Source organism: Phoxinus phoxinus (genome assembly GCF_949152265.1).
Source record: "Phoxinus phoxinus genome assembly, chromosome: 5".
NCBI classification, from domain to species: domain Eukaryota; kingdom Metazoa; phylum Chordata; class Actinopteri; order Cypriniformes; family Leuciscidae; genus Phoxinus; species Phoxinus phoxinus.
The window spans coordinates 41,196,468-41,216,467 of NC_136880.1; the positions used below are offsets into that span (position 1 = coordinate 41,196,468).

Consider the following 20,000-nt stretch of genomic DNA (forward strand, 5'->3'; position numbering starts at 1 on the left):
CTTTGGACTTCGACCGAAAACAGGAAGTAAATACAAGTATGTGCACTTGTTGAATTAACATAATTTTTATTAATATCTTTCACATCTAATGCAGTCAGATTCACTCGTGTTCACTCTGAAGGAATCACTCAACATGTCTGGGCACTTGTAATGACACATCAAGGATGTTAAGAGGATAAAAGCAGGTTTAAAATTAGACCCCATTCAAGTCAATAGGGTGCCAATTTTGAAAAGAGGATAACACAGTGTAGGCAACACCGATTTTTGTCGTTGTTCTCTGTATTGACAGCACTCCAAATTTACTAAAAATTGAGCTCAATGTTAAAATTGACCGGAGTTCTCCTTTAATGACTATATGTGAAACCAAATCCCATCTGCATAGTGACAAACACATTTGATGAGTTCGTTCTGGGTTAAAGAAACCCACCATAGTACAATTGCTTGTGTAGTATTGGGGGTTGATGAAGTTTAGCTGGTAAAACATCTTGCAGATGATGATAACACACGTCCATACGGTGCACACGCTAGACGCAAGAACTCGAAACTGCTTATATGGCAGCGCAAACGCCCACGAGATCAAAAACACATAGTTCAGCAGCGAGACCTGCAACACACACACACACACACACACACACGACAAACAGAAACAGCTTCAGTTTGCTGGACGATGTTCACGTTAGCGTTTGGAAAAGTGGGCGGAGCTTCGACCTCTTTGACAGACAGCAGGATGATGTAGGTGGAGACGATCTTGATGATGTGCATCTCGAGGAGCCACCAGATGAAGAGCTTCAGCTTGTGGAAATACTCCAGGAACTTGAGGAACAGGACTGTGAGCCGGTCCACCACCAAGTGCCACTTATTCTTGAGGTCTGAGACAGAAGTGAGGGAGACATCGGACCAAAACAATCTGAGTTTAAACCAGATTATTACCGGAAGAACTGAGTAAAGTAAAAGAAAATACTTGAACTGAACACAGAGGCAACTAAATCTGAGGAAGAATGCTGGTAAAATGAGAGTAAATGTAAATGAACATATAAATGCGCTTAAAAAGATACAAAGCCTCTTTTTAACTCTGCTCATCTTTTATCATCTAAGGAATAACAACATAACGTGAGCAGCAGAACTAGCCGGTAGTTTCATGCTTTAGAGGGTTTTAACTCAATTTACTATAATGCACCCTTAACTGCTATACTTAACTGTGTGTGTGTGTGTGTGTGTGTGTGTGTGTGTGTGTGTGTGTGTGTGTGTGTGTGTGTGTGTGTGTGTGTGTGTGTGTGTGTGTGTGTGTGTGCGTGCGTGCGTGTGTGTGTGGTTCAAGTGTGCGTGCGTGTGTGGTTCAGGTGTGTGTGTGTGTGTGTGTGTGTGTGTGGTTCAGGTAAACCCTACGTTATTGTACACAACATCTGTTAATACTCCTTGTCCTTTTGGGGGCGTTTTTTGGTCCCCAGAAGGAAACCAGCTTATAAACCATACAAAATTATGTTTTTTGAAGATTAAAAAATGCAGAAAGTTTTCTGTGATGGGTAGGTTTACGGAAAAAATGTATAAAATAAAATAAATAAATAAATAAACAAATAAATAAAATGAAATGAAATAATAAATTAACAATACATAATAAATAAATAAATAAAAGAATAAATAAATACAAATTGGAAACAATAAAATAAATAAATGAAATAAAATGACTATATGAAACATAGAAAATATAGAAAAAACAATAAGATGTACATAAATGTGTAAACTACACTAGTCTACAACAGGATAAAATCCATATGGCCCCATCTAAGAAGTGTACAGAAGTGCATAGAAAAGAAAATATGCTGTAATGAAATGACTAGACCAGACTAGCCAATAATAGAGTACAGTGCAGACCTGAGCTCTGTTCTGACGGCGGTTCAGGATCTGTGGCGGCACTGAACTGCTGAATATCCTCCTGACTGGACAGATGAGCCGAATGGATGGATACAGACTCTTTCTTCTTCTCCTCCTCCACACAGTCCACGACCAGCACCTCATGCATGGACTCTTTATCTCTCTCTCTCTCCTTCTCCTTCTCCTCCTTCAGCAGCGGCTCTGGAGACGTGCTCATCATCGTCAGATCCGCCAGACTCCCGTCCGGATGAACAAGTCTGGAGATCAGGAATATTTCATTAGGAAACGTCTCCCCTATTTATATGTGTGACATATGAGTGCTTCTTCAATTAGAGGCGCTTTTGTTTTCCTAAAAGCATGAAAATTAAACTTCTTTAAATTATGCATCATCTAATCTAAGTTAAAACATTTATCCCATGTCCTCTAAATAAATATGGATTTTCATTTGTCACTTTATGACAAAATAGTTGGAATTGCATGCTTACACAACACATTTGCTGTACATTTAATTTTTAATTTATACAAATAAATGCATGGTTGCTTAATTAATAATTCTCAAACTCTAACTAGTTTGGTCAAGATACCAAATAAAGATTAATAATCTGATTCTCATTTCAATCATAACCAAACATAAACTCCTTTTAAATGTAATTTTTTTTTAAATGCTTGAAAAGACAGCACTATTTATTAGCTATTATATGATAAATAATTGAAAAATTAAATATATATATTTGTCATGAAAACAAATTAATTAATTTCATTCATTAGAAAATGCGCAAAAATTTGTCCTGATTTTGCATGGTAATGTCTAGTTATGGAACAAGAACAAAATAAAGAAATTCTCAACATTACAAACATTTTAACACAAATAAAATAAATAAATAAACCACAATAAAACTAGAATTAGAATTAATCATAATTTTTTGAAACTTTAAATAATTTTGTCTTTGAATTCATCCTAGCCACCAGAAAAGTTCCTCTAATTGATGAATCACCCATACTTTCTCCAAACTTAGATCACATGCTGATCAAGTTAGCTTAGTTTGGGTTATAAAGCGATCCCAGTTCATTAATTGTTAGTGCCTTAAGTGGGATAAACCTTGGACTCCACAGGCAGGGTTTGGATGGAAATCATGGATGCCGTGTGCATTAGATCCGTAAGGAACAAGCCGGATTGCATTACAGTGTCAGGGCCTTTGTTTAAAGAAGCAATGCATGAGTCTGCCATACGTGAATCATGTGACCAAACCAAACCAAAGGAATATTCAGCAGTCAGACTAAAGTGGCAATGCCCTCTTCCGCATGGTCTCGCTGGGTTTAAACGCTTGCATGGTGAGGTTTCATGTCAAAGTTTTACCTTGTTTATACCACACTTACTTGCTCTCAGGAGAAGACATTTTTTGCTTGATGCTGTTGAATTTACAGAATGGAAATATATACGAAATCAAAGCAAGAAAAGTTTCACATGTAGAACAATCAACACAACATTAGATAAGATGAGATGAGATGGAGAAAGAGGGAAAGATAGATTTTGAGATGCTTCGAAGAGGAGAGGACCGTGCATTTCAGAGACATGCTGAGGAGATGCTAGAGTCGGAGACTGTCATCATGGATGAGGAGGATTAATCGTCAGGATATAAAGCTAAACTTCAGTAACACTTTCTGGGATGCATTTGAGCAGGCAGAGGTTTAAAGTCAACATGAAACCAAAAAATTCCCTATTTAGCTTTTTAATACGCGTTCCTGTTTATAAATGTTATTCAAAAACACACACACAAAAAAAAAAATACTATGATAACTTTCCACGCCTCTGAAACAACTTTCCTTATTAGCCACAAGGGATTAGGGGTGGGTTTTGAAAATTGCAGAATGTGTGATGGCACTATTTGTGCTTTAGAAATTCTTGCAATTCCTCCATAGACTGTAAAAAAATATCGACGAGTCCGTAGTATCTTTTTAAAGCATTTTTTAAGGCCAAAGTGGGCGGAGCTTGCCGTCGTCATCTTGGCAGCGCGTCACTCCCGGAAAAACGAAAATGTTCAAAGAGGCGATTAGCTGAGGCGACGTGACGCTAACAGACAGCAGACAAACCTGCTATCAGCGGCAATCCACCTGTCACTCAAGTGTCCACGCCCTTAATTATGCAGAACTTTAAGGCTTAATATAATTAAAACGGATGAGTTATAACAAAATTCACCTACCTAACAGTTGTCATGAAGGGCAAAATTAGCTATATAAACCAAAACCACTTTTATAACCAGGCTGTAAACATATTTTTTCCTGCTGTAAAGTTTGGCATTTTAACATGGGGGTCTATGGGATTGACTCTCTTTTGGAGCCGGTCTCTAGTGGCCAGTCCAGGAATTGCAGTTTCTGCAAAGTCACTTCTGTGTTTGATTCAAGAGAGAGACTGGAGGGTTGCCACTTGAATTCCACATACAAACCCGAACCAATAAAATAAAATAATAAATAAATAATCAATAAAATATTCTTCCATAAACTTCGAAAGGGTTGAAGCGATTCAGATCGTGACTGTGAATCAGATTGTGCGGTTCCTAAAGATTCCCACCCCTAATTGGAAATACATCTGACTACAGAAATGAATGCAGTTTCACGTTGACTTTGACATTATGTAACATTTACATCAAACGTTAAAGTTAAAAACAAGGAAATCAAGTCAGTGACAAAGACTCATACATTTTTTATCTATGTAGGAATCTAACGGGCTGTTAAAAAGTGAGATCATTAAGTGAGAAAACGGTGTACTGACAGAGAAGTGAGAAGAATGAGGGATTGTGGGAAATTGGGGTAGAGGTGAACATTCGTTGTGGTTTCCATAAATGCCAGAGAAAGAAAATCAGTCACCCACCTATCCACGATCAGATAGATACGACCACTGACTTTAGTATAGCTGTGATGTGAGGGATGGCAGGGGAAAGATGTGAGCAGATGATTGGTTAAAAAAGAAGTGAATTAGCATAAAGTAAGATGATTGGCAGAGATAAAACAAGGTTTATATAGCAACAGATTCAACAGAGGACAAACCATCATGAAGCAGTTGGTGAGAAATGAGGAAATGAAGCATGATGATGAAACTAAGGGTGCTTTCACACCTGCCTCATTTAGTTGGGTTGAACCGCACTAGAGTTCGTTGTCCCCCGTGGTGCGGTTGGTTTGGGCCGGTGTAAATGCAGAGATCGCACTCGGTGTGCACCAAAAGCGGACCAAGCAAGCGTACCGAGACCTCATCGAAGAGCTGGTCTCGGTACGCTTTCAAACGAACTCTGGAACGGTTAGTTTGTGATGAGAAGGTGATCCGACCTCGCACAGACCCAACTGAGCACAAAAAACTGCGCAATTTTGGACTAAACCAGCTGCCGTAGTCAGCGGCGCTGTGCATTATGTTAGTCTGGGTGCCAGCCCGAACCCCGCCCACAACATTTTTTGGTCGGGAAGTTCGGTCTGGACTCGATCCGTTGAGGAGTAATTATGCTTGGCTCCCAGAAGGCCGAGCCAATCAAATTGCCAGGGCGGGCTTTAATCGATGACGGACAGATGATCTGCGGTTACGTAATCACCACGTCATCAAAGAGCGGTTGGGTTGAATTGGTTTTCCACAAAGATGACTGCAGCTGGAGAACTGAGATGTTTAGATTCCGCTATCGCGTCTGTTATAAAAGAAATCGACAGCGCATTCATTTTAAAAGACGAACAGAGAACCGCAATCAAGACATTTGTCGGTCGGAAAGATGTGTTTGCCGTCCTTCCAACGGGATTCGGCAAAAGTTTAATTTATCAGCCGGCTCCGATGGTCGCTAAGAAGACGGGACGCAATGAAGGGATGGGCTCACGATCTCTTTTCTCTAAAGCCTCAGATGAACACGCTTCTTCAGCCGGGTCTCTTTCGTCGTCTTTACATTTTTTAAAATGAGTCAAGTCGCGTTGCAACCGTGTTATAAATTTGAGACAGAGCCGACAAATGCGAGAAGATTTATTTGCTTTATTGTCGAGATCTTGTTCGTATATACATACACATTTTGTATTTCTCTCAAAAATCCTATTCGTGCTTGTAAGTACTCCGCAAATTCTTAAATTCTTTTTACAACAACGGCAAAGACCGTTTACACTCATTAATTTACTACTTCTTCCAGCGTGCGTGCAGTTGAGCTCTGTGGACAACTATGCGTCGCTCAACATGCGTTGCTCTGATTGGTTGTAGGTCTATCCAATTGAGTGCAGAGTTGTTGTTTTTCCTGGTCCGGTTAAGACACGCCTCATAATCAAAGCCCTATGGAGCAGTCGGAAAAAAAAAGATGGCTGCCGAGGGCAGGTGTGGTTTGTTGGGCTCCACGCATACCCTCTGTACTTTACAACTTTTCTTGTTGTTATTGTGTGCTTGGACTTCCTATTTTAAGGGTAATGTGGCCAACTTAACCGGTTGTGAACAAACCAAGTTGCATATGTTTGGACACGGACATTGCACATTGTATTTTATCTGGACATCAAGAGGCCTGAGCGACAGAAATAATACCAGCAGATTAACTTCACGGCAGCGCAGATTGTATGCGTCTAAAGTTATACTGGTGCTCATTCTTTTGGCTGGGGATATACACCTTAATCCTGGTCCGACTACGTTTGAGCAAATAGCTAGTACTGAGCTGGAGGATGGGCTCAGTACAGCGGTGACATCGACTGCACCAGATTCCCATGGAGCGGAGTTGCGGGAGCTGTTGGCTCAGAGCCAGGAACCACTGGATCAGCGGCAAGCCGAAAAACAGAGTTCACCTAGTCCTAGCTGCCTGTGTACAACCGACCGCAACAAGTCCGGTGAGTCACCCCGTCTGATAGATCCATATTCGGGGATTGAACCGGGAATTGCTGCTAATCGCGAGGCTGTGGTGGCGTGGAATAATAGCGTGGACTTCTACTTTCAGTTGGGAGACATGGCTAATGTGAGTCGCGCTACTTCATGTGGAGGTCCAGATGAGATGCCATTAATGCACTTGAATGGCTCTGGCTGTAGTGCTGTTCAAAAACAAAAGCAATATCTACTTTTCCAAACTGTGAATCACGCTAGAGTACTCTGGGGCGCTAAGTGTAAACCAAAAGGAATATTAGGCGGACATTTAAACATTCGCAGCCTAATTTCCAAAAGGGATCAGATCTCTGTACTCCTCTTGGACTCAAAAGACAAAGACAGTTTCCATGTGTTTTTCCATTAAGAAACTTGATCTAAATAAAAGATTTAAAATGAACTTGCAAAATGAAAAAATTCAATTTGTAACAGAATTCACATATCTTGGATTGGTCATAGATCCGCAACTAAATTTTACTAAACACATTAAGAAAATCTCGAAAATAATACGAAGAAATCTTAACTGTTTTAAATTAATCAGAGATTATATACCAAACCAGGCAGCCCTACTGTACATGCATGCTATGGTGTTTTCACACATTTCATACTGCATGACAGTTTGGGGGCAAGCAGCTCCGTCTGCAACAAAACACATTGGTTCACTTTAAAATCAAGCAATAAAAATTATGGATAAAAAGCCAATCCGTTATCATCACTGTTACATACTGGAGAAATATAAAATATTAAGCTTTGAAAGCTTTAGTAATTTATGTTTCCTTAAATTAATCTTCAAGTGTATTAATAATTTAGCACCTGAGCCTCTTAGTAAATTTATTAAAATACAGAACAGCCAAAGAGTTACTAGAAGTAGTACAAATCATAACTGTATAATACCGTATTGTAGGACAAGTTTTGCACAGACTGCCTTTTCTGTTAAGAGCTGTAGGCTATGGAATGTATTACCATCTGATATTAAGGCCATATCTGACTTCAAAAAGTTCACGTCCAGGATTAAGCTGTGGCTAAAGTCAAACCAAAACTGTATGCATTTTTAGTTGTTGTTATAATTGTGTATGATTATGTATGTATGTATGTTTATGTGTGTGTGTGTGTGTGTGTATGTGTATATGTGTTCATATATATACATGTATAATTTTGTATTATTTCCTGTTTTTAATGTATGTCCCTGTTTTATAATGTTCTTAGAAATGCCCAACCAGGGACAGGAGTTGAAAATTAGCACTTGCTATAAACTCTATATGCTGCGCATCAGTTGCAGGCTTTGTATTGTAACTATGTTTGCTTGTATGGTCCCTGTTAAATAAATTTTAAATAAAAAAATAAATAAGTATCAGACTCACATTCTGCCTAGAATATGAGTATGACGAAGTCAGGCTAGCATTATTGTCACTGTTTAGCAACATTAAAGGAACCGTATGTAAGATTGTGGCCAAAACTGGTACTGCAATCACTTTCAAATGACTGTAGAGCGGTGTATCCCATCCCCCCCCCGACTCGAGGTTGCCAGATAGGCTGCAGGATCCAGCAGGAACGTCGACTGCTACAAGGAGCTTCCAATGGCAAGTGACAATACCTTGTTTTATTTCGGACTTTGTCACAGCGTATTTCGGAATCATAACGTGGACTTTTAGGTTTCGTAACGTTAGACATTTTTTATCCGACTAGAGTTAGGGTAGGTTAGAGCAGAGCTGGCAACCCGGATGCTGAAACACTACTGACTTCGTGATTGGTAGATAGGTGGAGGGTGGCGGATCAGGCCAAAACACAACATGACATCAACATCAGTTGAGGGCTGCAACTTCACTTTTAAATGACAATATCCTGGCCGGACTACTGTTGTCAGTGATATAAGTATTTGAAATAAACATGATTTCTTAATGTCTACTGACATCAGGGCCATTTTATGATTACCGTACATACCCGAATATAAGATGACCCTTAATATAAGACACAGATTAGGTTGCTTCTCTAATTTTATACCATGGAAGTATAGCCGAAATCACAGCACAGATATTGTTTTTATCTTATGTGTATTTGATTTCATCAGACGACGGCTCGATTATCAGGAGTTTTGTGCAGATTAACATCTTGGAAGGGAAAGCTGGTTTTGTCTTAATGGGTCGCGTTTCAGTCACTATTTCATATTAATTAATGTTCTTTCTCCCTTTCCCCCCGTGGTTTTGTCTATATCGCGAATATAAGACGACCCCCCCCATTTTTCAGGCTATTTTTAGGACAAAAAACCTTGTCTTATATTCGGGTATATACGGTAATTGAAATACATTTCTTACATACGGTTCCTTTAATGCACGCATCGCCTTCTCCTGAAGTGACTCGCCGCGTGCATTGCATAAAAAATTATTTTCAAGCCGCATCCTCGCTTTATTCTCAAACGTTATTGTTTGCCTAAAGTGGTGTAACCACAAACTATATAATAAACTATGACCAGGGATACAATCACCCCACAAAGTCGTTTCTCCATAGTTAAAAGTGGCGTGTTGTCTGCTGGATTTTCCTCCTCTTTGTTTACTTCAGGAGTTCTGTTGGAATTAATTCTGACGGAATTTTCACGCACGTTAATTCTGACGATGAAAATACGTTCAAGGCCCATCTGGCCAACGAGTGATGTGTGGATGTTGTCACGTGACTGCATTTTGGTTCGTTTCATCAACTGATTCGGACCAGAGCAATATCAGTGTGTGTGAAAGGGAACCAAAACGCCTGAAAAAAATGTCTCCCTTGGTCGGGACCAAATGAACCAAACTACAGATGTGAAAGCACCCTAAGGCTCTGTTTACACCTGGTATTAAGATGCGATGTGGTCGATTAGATCACAAGTGAACATTTTGAGGTCTAAAACATTTGAGCTTTTGGGGTCTAAACATTTCACTTTCGACCACTTCCAGAGGTAGTTGAAAACACATTGGACCAGATTGCTTTCATAGTGTAAACGTTCATGTGATCGAATGTGTTCGAACAGCCACAAAAGACCGTCTACTCTCCATCTACTGACCTGACATTATGGGAAGCGCGCTAACCAGACAGGGTTTAAAGTTTAAACTAAAGACCCAAGTTTGGTTTGAAGATGAAAAACGTACCAAGCACAATGTTTTCTCATCATTCCTGATTTCTAACACACACTCACAGCGTTCGGCTGGTCTTGCGGCTTCAGAGCAGAAACTAAAGCTGATACTCTCTGTGTGTTTTTCCATCGTCTTCTGTGCGTTCATATGTAAATTGCGTGAGCTTATTTCGTCCATTAGATCAAAAGATCTGGAAAAAACGTACATTTACCCGCCCACCTTTCCCCCGAAGAAATCAGGACAGAAGAGGTTGAAAATGGACAAAAGAGACAGATTAAAACACCAGGTGTAAACGGGAATGTGTCTCCCGCGCTTGTGATCCGATCGACTAAAACGCATCTTATTACCAGGTGTAAACAGGACCAAAATGAAGTTCAACAAGACAATGAAGCAAACACTCTGCAAACCTTTAGAAGTTAAATACAGCTACTAATTTTCTGTTTACAATTAATTACTAAAGCAATGCACCACACGAGAATGTTCAATCAACTATGTGGACCCATATACATTTATGTTACGACTTCAAGTGTGGCTCGTCTAATCAGATTTGAGATATCACCTCACCTAAAGGACATCACACATCCACACTCCCTGTTATCATCATCATCTGTAACTAGCGAGGAGCTCAGGCTGAGCAGAGGAAGCGCTCTCACCTGTAAATGGTGCTCTCCTCTTTGCTGACCACTGCTTTGAGATCCGTGAGCTGCAGAAAATGGTCGTGGAAGTAATGCAGGTGCAGGATACACACCAGCAAGAAGGACGTGGGGATGAAGATACGTGTGAACAAATCCGCGAGGTCGTAATGCTTCAGACCGATATCCTCCAGTCTGTAAAGAGAGTGGGAAATAATGCCTAAAGAGGTCATAATATGCTTTATTTTACATGTTCATCTTTCTTTAGTGTGTAATGTTGCCGTTTAAGCATGAAACAGCTCTGAGTTCTTCTCTATATCAGTGTCAGTGTTTCTGAACTCCTGAAACGCCTCCATTGTAGTCTTGAGTTTCTTCCGGGAACAAACACGTCACAGTATTCCTCATTTAAATAATATTCATACGCAGAATAAAGGGGCGGGGCCTGGTTGAGTTAGTTAAAGTGTGTTGAAACTTGCGGTTATGGTAAGAGGCGGGACATTTCCGATTGACCAATCACAACACACTGCTCCGACCATTCAGAGCACAGTGTGGTTTTCAGAAGGCGGGGCTTCATAGAGACAGGAACTAAACAGAGCGTTACTGACATATTGGGAAGAGAGGAGCCGCAACAATGTGAACATTTTGTTTTTTAAACATTCAAGCATGAACACCAGTTCTAGTAGAGCCCAAAAATAAAATCAAGACTTTGTAAAAGGGCATAATATGGCCTCTTTAAAACACTCATTTGGCTCAAATCTAAGGGAGCACTGCATGCATACTTTGCACTTAAAATCGGTAAAAAAAAAAAAAAGGTTTAATTTTAGTTAGGACGCTTAGATGAGCTGCTGGTGTAGACAATGAAGCCGCTTATTTAGACTTTACTAAATGGCTTGTGGCACGACCAACAGATCAAACATATCTAGGGTATTCAATACTCACACTTTCTCTGTCATGCCTGTCATACTGGTCCAGGTAGCGATGGCGTTGTCAAACTGACAGGTGTAGATTAGGATGAGCACTAGCATAGTGTAAACCACCACAGACATCCAGAAGTACTTCAGGATCCTGCGCCACCATTCATAGTGGACCTGAGGAGAACAGAACCGCTCTGTCAAAGACTTTAAGAGCTTTAAATATGGATATTTTTCCTACACAAACGCTTTATTAACCCCCAGAGCTGTGTGGATTACTTTTATCATGGATGGATGCACTTTTATCATGAATGGATGCACTTTTATCATGAATGGATGCACTTTTATCATGAATGGATGCACTTTTATCATGGATGAATGCACTTTTAACATGAATGGATGCACTTTTAACATGAATGGATGCAGTTTTAACATGAATGGATGCACTTTTATCATGAATGGATGCACTTTTAACATGAATGGATGCACTTTTATCATGGATGGATGCAGTTTTAACATGAATGGATGCACTTTTATCAGGAATAGATGCACTTTTATCATGAATGGATGCACTTTTATCATGAATGGATGCAGTTTTATCATGGATGAATGCACTTTTAACATGGATGGATGCACTTTTATGATGGATGGATGCACTTTTATCATGAATGGATGCACTTTTATCATGGATGGATGCACTTTTATCATGAATGGATGCATTTTTATCATGGATGAATGCACTTTTAACATTAATGGATGCACTTTTATCATGAATAGATGCACTTTTATCATAGATGAATGGATGCACTGTTATGATAGATGGATGCACTTTTATTATGGATGGATGCACTTTTATGATGGATGGATGAACTTTTATCATGGATGGATGCACTTTTATGATGGATGGATGAACTTTTAACATGAATGGATGCACTTTTATCATGGATGGATGCACTTTTATCATGGATGGATGCACTTTTATGATGGATGGATGAACTTTTAACATGAATGGATGCACTTTTAACATGAATGGATGCACTTTTATCATGGATGAATACACTTTTATCATAGATGAATTGATGCACTGTTATGATGGATGGATGCACTTTTATCATGGATTGATGCACTTTTATCATGAATGGATGCACTGTTATGATGGATGGATGCACTTTTAACATGAATGGATGCACTTTTAACATGAATGGATGCACTTTCAACATGGATGGATGCACTGTTATGATGGATGGATGCACTTTTATCATGGATGGATGCACTTTTATCATGGATGGATGCACTTATAACATGAATGGATGCACTTTTAACATGGATGGACGCACTTTTATCATGGATGGATGCACTTTTATCATGGATGGATGCACTTATAACATGAATGGATGCACTTTTAACATGAATGGATACACTGTTATGATGGATGGATGCACTTTTAACATGAATGGATGCACTTTTAACATGAATGGATGCACTTTTATCATGGATGGATGCACTTTTTTTCAAAACAGAAACAGCAATTCACTGTCATCATAAAGCTTGGAAGAGCTAGGAACATTTTTTAATATAACTCCGATTGTATTCGTCTGAAAGAAGAATGTCATATACACAGAGGATGACTTTTTGCTCGCTTCCGTTTCTCATAAGGCTAGCGAGCAGAGCAACTGTGCAGTTTTTGACCGCACAAATTCTAACCATATTGAAAGACGTGACCACTGACCAGTGCAATATGAAGTTGAACTCGACTGTGACCGTGAGTATCCCGCGAGACATAAACATCGGTTATCGCCATCAAGTGGTCGGGAGTGTGCTAACGCTTCAGATTCAAATATTGAGCGGAAGTTACACGGTTGTGAAGTGTCTGAAAAAATAGTTCCACTATAGCAAAATAAACGGATTGGAATCATATATTGCGACGATATATTGTTTATAATCATCAACGAACACCACTAACCACTCGGTGAGTTGCACAGTTTTGTAAACGAACATTATTGGCTGTTTTAATGACATTTTCGGACATGCCCATTGACTCCAATGTTAAATGGGTCCATGGCCAATTCTATTATAGTCAAAAACTCGAGAGAGGAACCATTGTCAAAAAAATGTTGTCCACCACTCTTGTTCATCCAAAACAAACTACAATATAGACTCAAGGTGTTAAATACCGGAATTATCCTTTAAGGCTGTATAGTGTTAGACAGCAATGCTGCACCTGGTAAAGAGCCACGCAGAAGAGAAACATCATCATGTAGACGATCTTGTACATGACCAGGTTTCCCTCAAAGCTGACGATGAAGAACATCCCTCCGCAGATGTAGATCCAGTATTTCACCAGCAGAGCCTTCACTAGTTTCCCCATCACATGCATCAGGTCGTTCTCGTCCTCTTCCTCTTCCTCTTTGTCTTCCTCTGAAACCCACATGGAGAGTTATTTATTTACGGATAGAAAATAACTAAATGCCCCATTTACACTGCATGGTTCAAGTGTAGGGTTGTAACGGTATACCGGTATGGCGGTTTATCACGATAAACTAAAAAGACTAAAAAACTCTGATATTACACACTTAAGAGTGTGTTACAGTACTAATACACCTGCCGTATTATCATTACAATGGCACATGAAACAATAAATACAACTTGTCAGCCAAAATAAAGCACCGCACAAAAGAATTCACTTACTGCACTCAAAAACAGCTTTCCGGCTTTAAATCCAAAACGGCATGACGTAAAGAAGAAATGTTTCCGCGGGTCTGGTAGCCATTGTGTGTTGTACGTGCTGACGAAATTTGACGTACATGACATGAGTGGTTTTCAAGGAAATCTCAATGTTTCATCCGCCCCGTCCCGGCTCTCCCCTATAATACACTGATGAATGAGCGCTGCTTTTAAATGAACATTTCTTTAAAACAAAATTTCTTTGACAGAATTTCATTTTCTTAATGGCATAAACAGGCTTTACTCCCTTGAAACTTAAACTGGAATGGAACATGCTCAGATTTTAGAGAATGTAGTTAATATTTTCGTTAATAATGATTTATCATATCCACCCGCGACCCACCCGAAATTAATCAGAATGTTATTTTTATGACTTGACATATCGCGCTGTTTTACTGAATTTTCCCGGGTCAGAACGTCTACATTGGGTTGTTTCGGCAGTGTATAATGTAAATGCAAATATCGGATACGGGTCACTTTTAAAAGATGATGTAAGCGGGTCGTCAAAAAAATCGGATATAGGGCCCTATTGTAACGCTCTGAAACGCAAGTATCAAACGCGAAATGCAAGAAACTTTGTGGGCGGATCCCGGCGCTGTTGCCATTATACCGGCGGGATAAACGACTGTTGTGCCCGACGCAAATCTAAAATGTGTTGGTCTGAAGTATCTTCATTACTCATAGGTGTGGTTTGGGCGTAACGTGAAATAAACCAATCAGAGCGTCCTCTTACATTCCCTTTAAGAGCCGGCGCGCTTGTTCCACGGCGGATCGCTATTATAACGGCGGGTTTATAACGCACGCCAGGAGCGGTTCACAGCCGAGGAGACCGACGTTCTCGTCAGCGCCGTAAAACACAGAGAAGTGACATTGTATGAGGATGATGGGAGAAACACACACAAATTAGCTTCGGTTAAACAGGCGTATAATAATTTGGGTAAATGTGTAAGCTAGATTTATGCCTATTTTTTACACATCTTCACACAACAATGATTTCCCTCGTGTGTTAATATTTTTCCTTGTAATGATGTATGATTTGCAAAAATGAAAACTGCTGCGTCTGTTTAGATTAGAGAATCAAAGTGTGTGTGCGTTGTTCACACGCTACATAATGGCCAAGCACGCGCCCTTAAAATAGCATCTGACTAACGCACAACGCGCCACTGTCTTTAGACTAGGTTTTTTGAAACTGCAAATTGTTTTCTGAATTGTTTTCTGAAACTGCAGAATATCACCAGGGAACGTTTGCGCCGGAACACACTCCTCTTTTCACTGAACCGCCCCCGCGAGCGCAAGTTTATTCCCTAATTTACCGACGTGCGTCTGTGGAGGGAAGAGTCCGCTGTGCGCGGGTGCAAAATAGGAATAATACATGCGTCAATTACAAAGTCAATTGCGCTGGGTGCAAGATAGGGCCCATAGTCAACAAATCGGAATTGGGCATCAAGACCTGCAGTGTAAATGCAGTTTCTGCTGTGCCTGTTACATAGAGGGTTTAATCTGTATGCTATACATGGGAAACCACTTGTTAGAGATTATAATAAACCACCTTTTTTCTGCTCGTCTACTTTGACGTCACAAAGCGCGGCTTCTTCCTCCGTCCTCGCCTGTCGCTCCATCAAGGTTTGTCTGAGCAGCAGCCAGAAGCTCAGCTGACACAGAATCTACACACACACACACACACACACAGTGGCAAAAACACTGTAGTGAAACACTCAACACAGTTTTGGTAATGGGCAGAAATGTATAAATAAATCACAGTATAGCGACTTTTCAAAGTGTGTTTATAACTAAATATTACAGTTAAATACAGTATGTAATATATTAAATATGGCAGTTATATACAATTATAGTTATGAGTTATATAATGTACAGCTATTACTGCAAGTGAATTGTTTATAACTACATTGTTTGATACATAATTTTATGGAAGTTTGTTTCTGCCATGAAATAAAACAGTTTAAAAGATAATTGCGACCATTTATCTCACAATTCTGACTTTATAACTCGCAATTCTGACTTTTTTTCTCGCAATTGCGACTTTATATCATGCAATTCTAAGAAAAAAGTCAGAATTGTGAAATAAAAAGTCGCAATTACCTTTTTTATTTTTTACTCTGTGGCAGAAAGAAAGCTCACATTTATTTTACATATTACATTTTTTTACAAATAAATACAGGTGAAACTGGAAAAATTTTAATATGGTGCAAAAGTTCATTTATTTCAGTAATTCAACTTAAAAGGTGAAACTAATATATTATATAGACTCATTATTACATGCAAAGTGAGATATTTCAAGCCTTTATTTGTTATAATTTTGATGATTATGGCTAACAGCTTATGAAAACCCCAAATTCAAAATTAGAATATTGTGAAAAGGTTTTCATAAGCTGTAAGCCATAATCATCAAAATTATAACAAATAAAGGCTTGAAATATCTCACTTTGCAAATAATGAGTCTATATAATATATATTATTTATATAATATATATATTATATTCTAATTTTTCGTTTTTCACCTGTATAATAAAATATACACTACCATGTTCATAAGTTTGAAGACAAATGTTTTTTTGTTTTTGTTTTGTTTTTAATAATCAAATGAACAAATAAATACAGCCTCTGTCATGAACATGAGACTTGTTAATCTTAATCTGAATTATTCCAAACTTTTGACCTGTAATGCATATATTTATTTATATTTATATTTTATCATAGCAAATATAATTTATATTATAGTTACCACATTATATTTTTATTAAATAATACATGTATTTTTCTGACACACTGTATAAAAGCTGCTAAAAAATAAAACATGCAATATTTTTTTTGTTGCTCTTTTTCTTTTCTTTTTTCTTTTTTGATGCCTGATTAAAGTGAAAATAATATTCAATATTTTGCACAATCTGGCAATTCATTGGCTAAACGTCTAATTGTTACCTTGGAGCTCAGTCCAGTGAAGGGCACCTTCATCTTCAGAAAGAAACCAGGCACCGGATTCAAGCGCTCAAAGCTCCAGATATACTGAAGGACTAGCAGAAAGTTCCCATAAGCCACCATGAACGGCGAGGTCAGCATGGCGTACTTCCTCCTGTCTCGCACCATCCAGAGAGTGCAGGACCAGAGCAGAAACACAAACGTCGGCCAGCTCACGTACGTTATACTCCACGCCTGAGAAACACAAACACATTCAGAAGATTCCATGTTCCAAATTCTAATTTAGAACTTCCAAGGAACTATTCCCTTTAACCTTTGACCTTCTTCTCACCATCATAGCAATAAGAGCACAGATGTAGCTCTGCTTCATGACGAACTTGAACACTTTTACGAGAGTGCCTGGCGGCCCACCCTGCTCTTCCTCTTCCTCTTCCTCATCGGTCTTCTCCTCTTCCTCCTCCGGCTGTAAGTCCACCATCTCATTTGTGTTCTCATCCATCTTCTCTGTGTGGAGCAATAAAATAATGCATCTTTACATTTGACCACTTGAGAAAAACTCGATGGATTTGCTCAACATATTAGTTATCTATAAACTATAACTCAGCCACAGACAGCCGGAGGATTCGAATCAGTTAACCTTGAGCAACGAGCGCTTTGTTAATCACAATAGAGCTTAAAACACAGATAACAGACTTAACTCACACATATACAAACACATGAACACATTAAAACACATAAACCATATAAATTAAAAAAATGTATATTAGTAAATGATAATACGTGTTACAACATGCTTCAAAATTAATTCAGTTATTAATAAATACCAAAATAACATCCTTTAAAAATGAGGAAGGATTTGCCAGGAAGTTACTGTAATTAAAGTTATTTCGAGTTTTGTATTAAATATACTAGATAAAGAAGAGCAGAATTGTATATTACATTTTTTTTTTTTTTTTTTACTATTTAATTTATATTATATATCCATGCACATATTTTTTTTTTTTATGTCAATCTCGAATCAAATGATCCTCCTCTCCCTCTTGCAGCATCTCTTCTCTTCTCTTATTTGATAATGTGGGCGGGGCAACCTGTCACTCACATGAGATCCACCAATAGCAAACCACAACCATCCAATCAATTCCTCATGGACAAAATCAAGCCCCGCCCAAGAGTTGGACCGAGTCGATACGATACGATTTATTTCACGATAACAATATATCTATCACAATATAATTATTTGTGCTTTAAATAAAGGTTTTTATGATATAAAAATGTTGATAGCATTGAAATTTCAACATTTCAATATCACAAAAAACTATTATCTTAAGAAAAAAAACTCAAGCAAGTAAACAGTGATAAAGAAAGAACAAAGAAGAAAACAAACAACAACAGAACAGACACAAATGAAATAGACCTACCTGAAAAACTTCAAGCACTAGGAATAAGAAATACATAAATTGTATAAAGTAATCAAATGTATATAAAAAACACTGCATAGTCCTCACTAGGTAAATTAAACCTACATTTATTCTAATTAAAGTTACAAAAGTGAGAGATTTTTCACTCTTTTGTTGTTTTATTAACATTAATGACAGATTTTTTTCTGTTTACGTTCACTAAAGACATAAATGACGACAGGGTTTATGAGGATACTTGTAAAGACGGGCATTTTGATGACTTATGTGTATTTATAGTACCATGGTCTGTCTGAATACTTGACTCTGATTGGCTGGACGGTGTGCAGTTAAACAGTTTAATGCACAGATAGTTCCAGTCAGTTTAATCACCGGTCTATATTAATGCGCTGTTTTCATTGAAGCGCACACACACACACACACACACACACACACACACACACACACACACACACACACACACACACACACACACACACACACACACACACACACACGAGCATTACTATAAATATTTGTTTGTTATATGCAGAAACATATTTACACAGAATGTTGTTAGTTTAGTTTCATTGAGATACTATTATAGTTTTTATTCATAATTAAAAAAAAAAAATTTTTATATTTTATATTTCCTTTTTAATTTTTGATAAAGTTTTAGTAATTTTGTTGTGTTTTTCTCATTTTAAATGTTTTATCTGTCTATATAGTTCTTTTTATTATTTTTTTACTTTAGTTTTAGTTATTTTAGTACATCAAGTTAAACCAAATGAAAGTGAGAAATGTTGTCTTGGCAACTAGCTGTTTTTTTTATATTTTAATGTTTATTTTATTTCTAGTAACACAATGTTGGTAACACTTTACAATAAGGTTCATTAGTTAACAATAGTTGATGTATTTACTAACATGAGCTAACAATGAGCAACACATTTGTTACAGTATTTATTCAACTTTGTTAATGCTAGTTAATAAAAATACAGCGGTTCATTGTTTGTTCATGTTGGTTCACAGTGCATGAACTAATGTTAACAAATACAACCTTTGATTTTAATAATGTATGAGTAAATATTGAAATTAATATTAACTAAGATTAATAAATGCTGAAAAAGTATTGTTCATTCTTAGTTCATGTTAACTAATTAACCTTAAAGTGTTACCAACATCTTTTTATAGTGTAATATGTGACCCTGGACCACAAAACCAGTCACATGGGTCACAATTCTGAAATTGAGATTCATACATCACATGAAAGCTGAATAAATAAGCTTTCCATTGATGTATGGTTTGTTATGATAGGACAATATTTGGTCGAGATACAACTATTAGAAAATCTGGAATCTGAGGACGCAAAAAAATGTAAAAAATCTCCTTTAAAGTTGTGCATTTATGTTCACGATTGTGCTGCATTCACTCACAAAAATACATGTTTTATATATTTACGGTAGGAAATTTACTAAATATCTTCATGGATCATGATCTTAATATCCTCGTGATTTTTGGCATAAAATAAAAATGGATAATTTTGGCCCATACAATGTATTGTTGGTTATCGC

General features: G+C 38.0%; 1 protein-coding gene across 1 annotated transcript in view; it reads right to left on the minus strand.

Moving 5' to 3' along the window:
• piezo2b (piezo-type mechanosensitive ion channel component 2b) overlaps positions 1-20,000 on the minus strand; it is a gene marked incomplete at its 5' end in the record, with an annotated part of 117,272 nt that overhangs the window by 50,949 nt on the left and 46,323 nt on the right. The window contains 11 exons of the mRNA XM_079613404.1: positions 428-604; positions 709-869; positions 1,873-2,129; positions 3,250-3,282; positions 4,742-4,783; positions 10,485-10,658; positions 11,403-11,551; positions 13,596-13,792; positions 15,648-15,762; positions 17,039-17,269; positions 17,367-17,539. Coding sequence (XP_079469530.1) covers positions 428-604; positions 709-869; positions 1,873-2,129; positions 3,250-3,282; positions 4,742-4,783; positions 10,485-10,658; positions 11,403-11,551; positions 13,596-13,792; positions 15,648-15,762; positions 17,039-17,269; positions 17,367-17,539 — 1,709 coding nt within the window. The remainder of the gene's footprint in view (positions 1-427; positions 605-708; positions 870-1,872; positions 2,130-3,249; positions 3,283-4,741; positions 4,784-10,484; positions 10,659-11,402; positions 11,552-13,595; positions 13,793-15,647; positions 15,763-17,038; positions 17,270-17,366; positions 17,540-20,000) is intronic.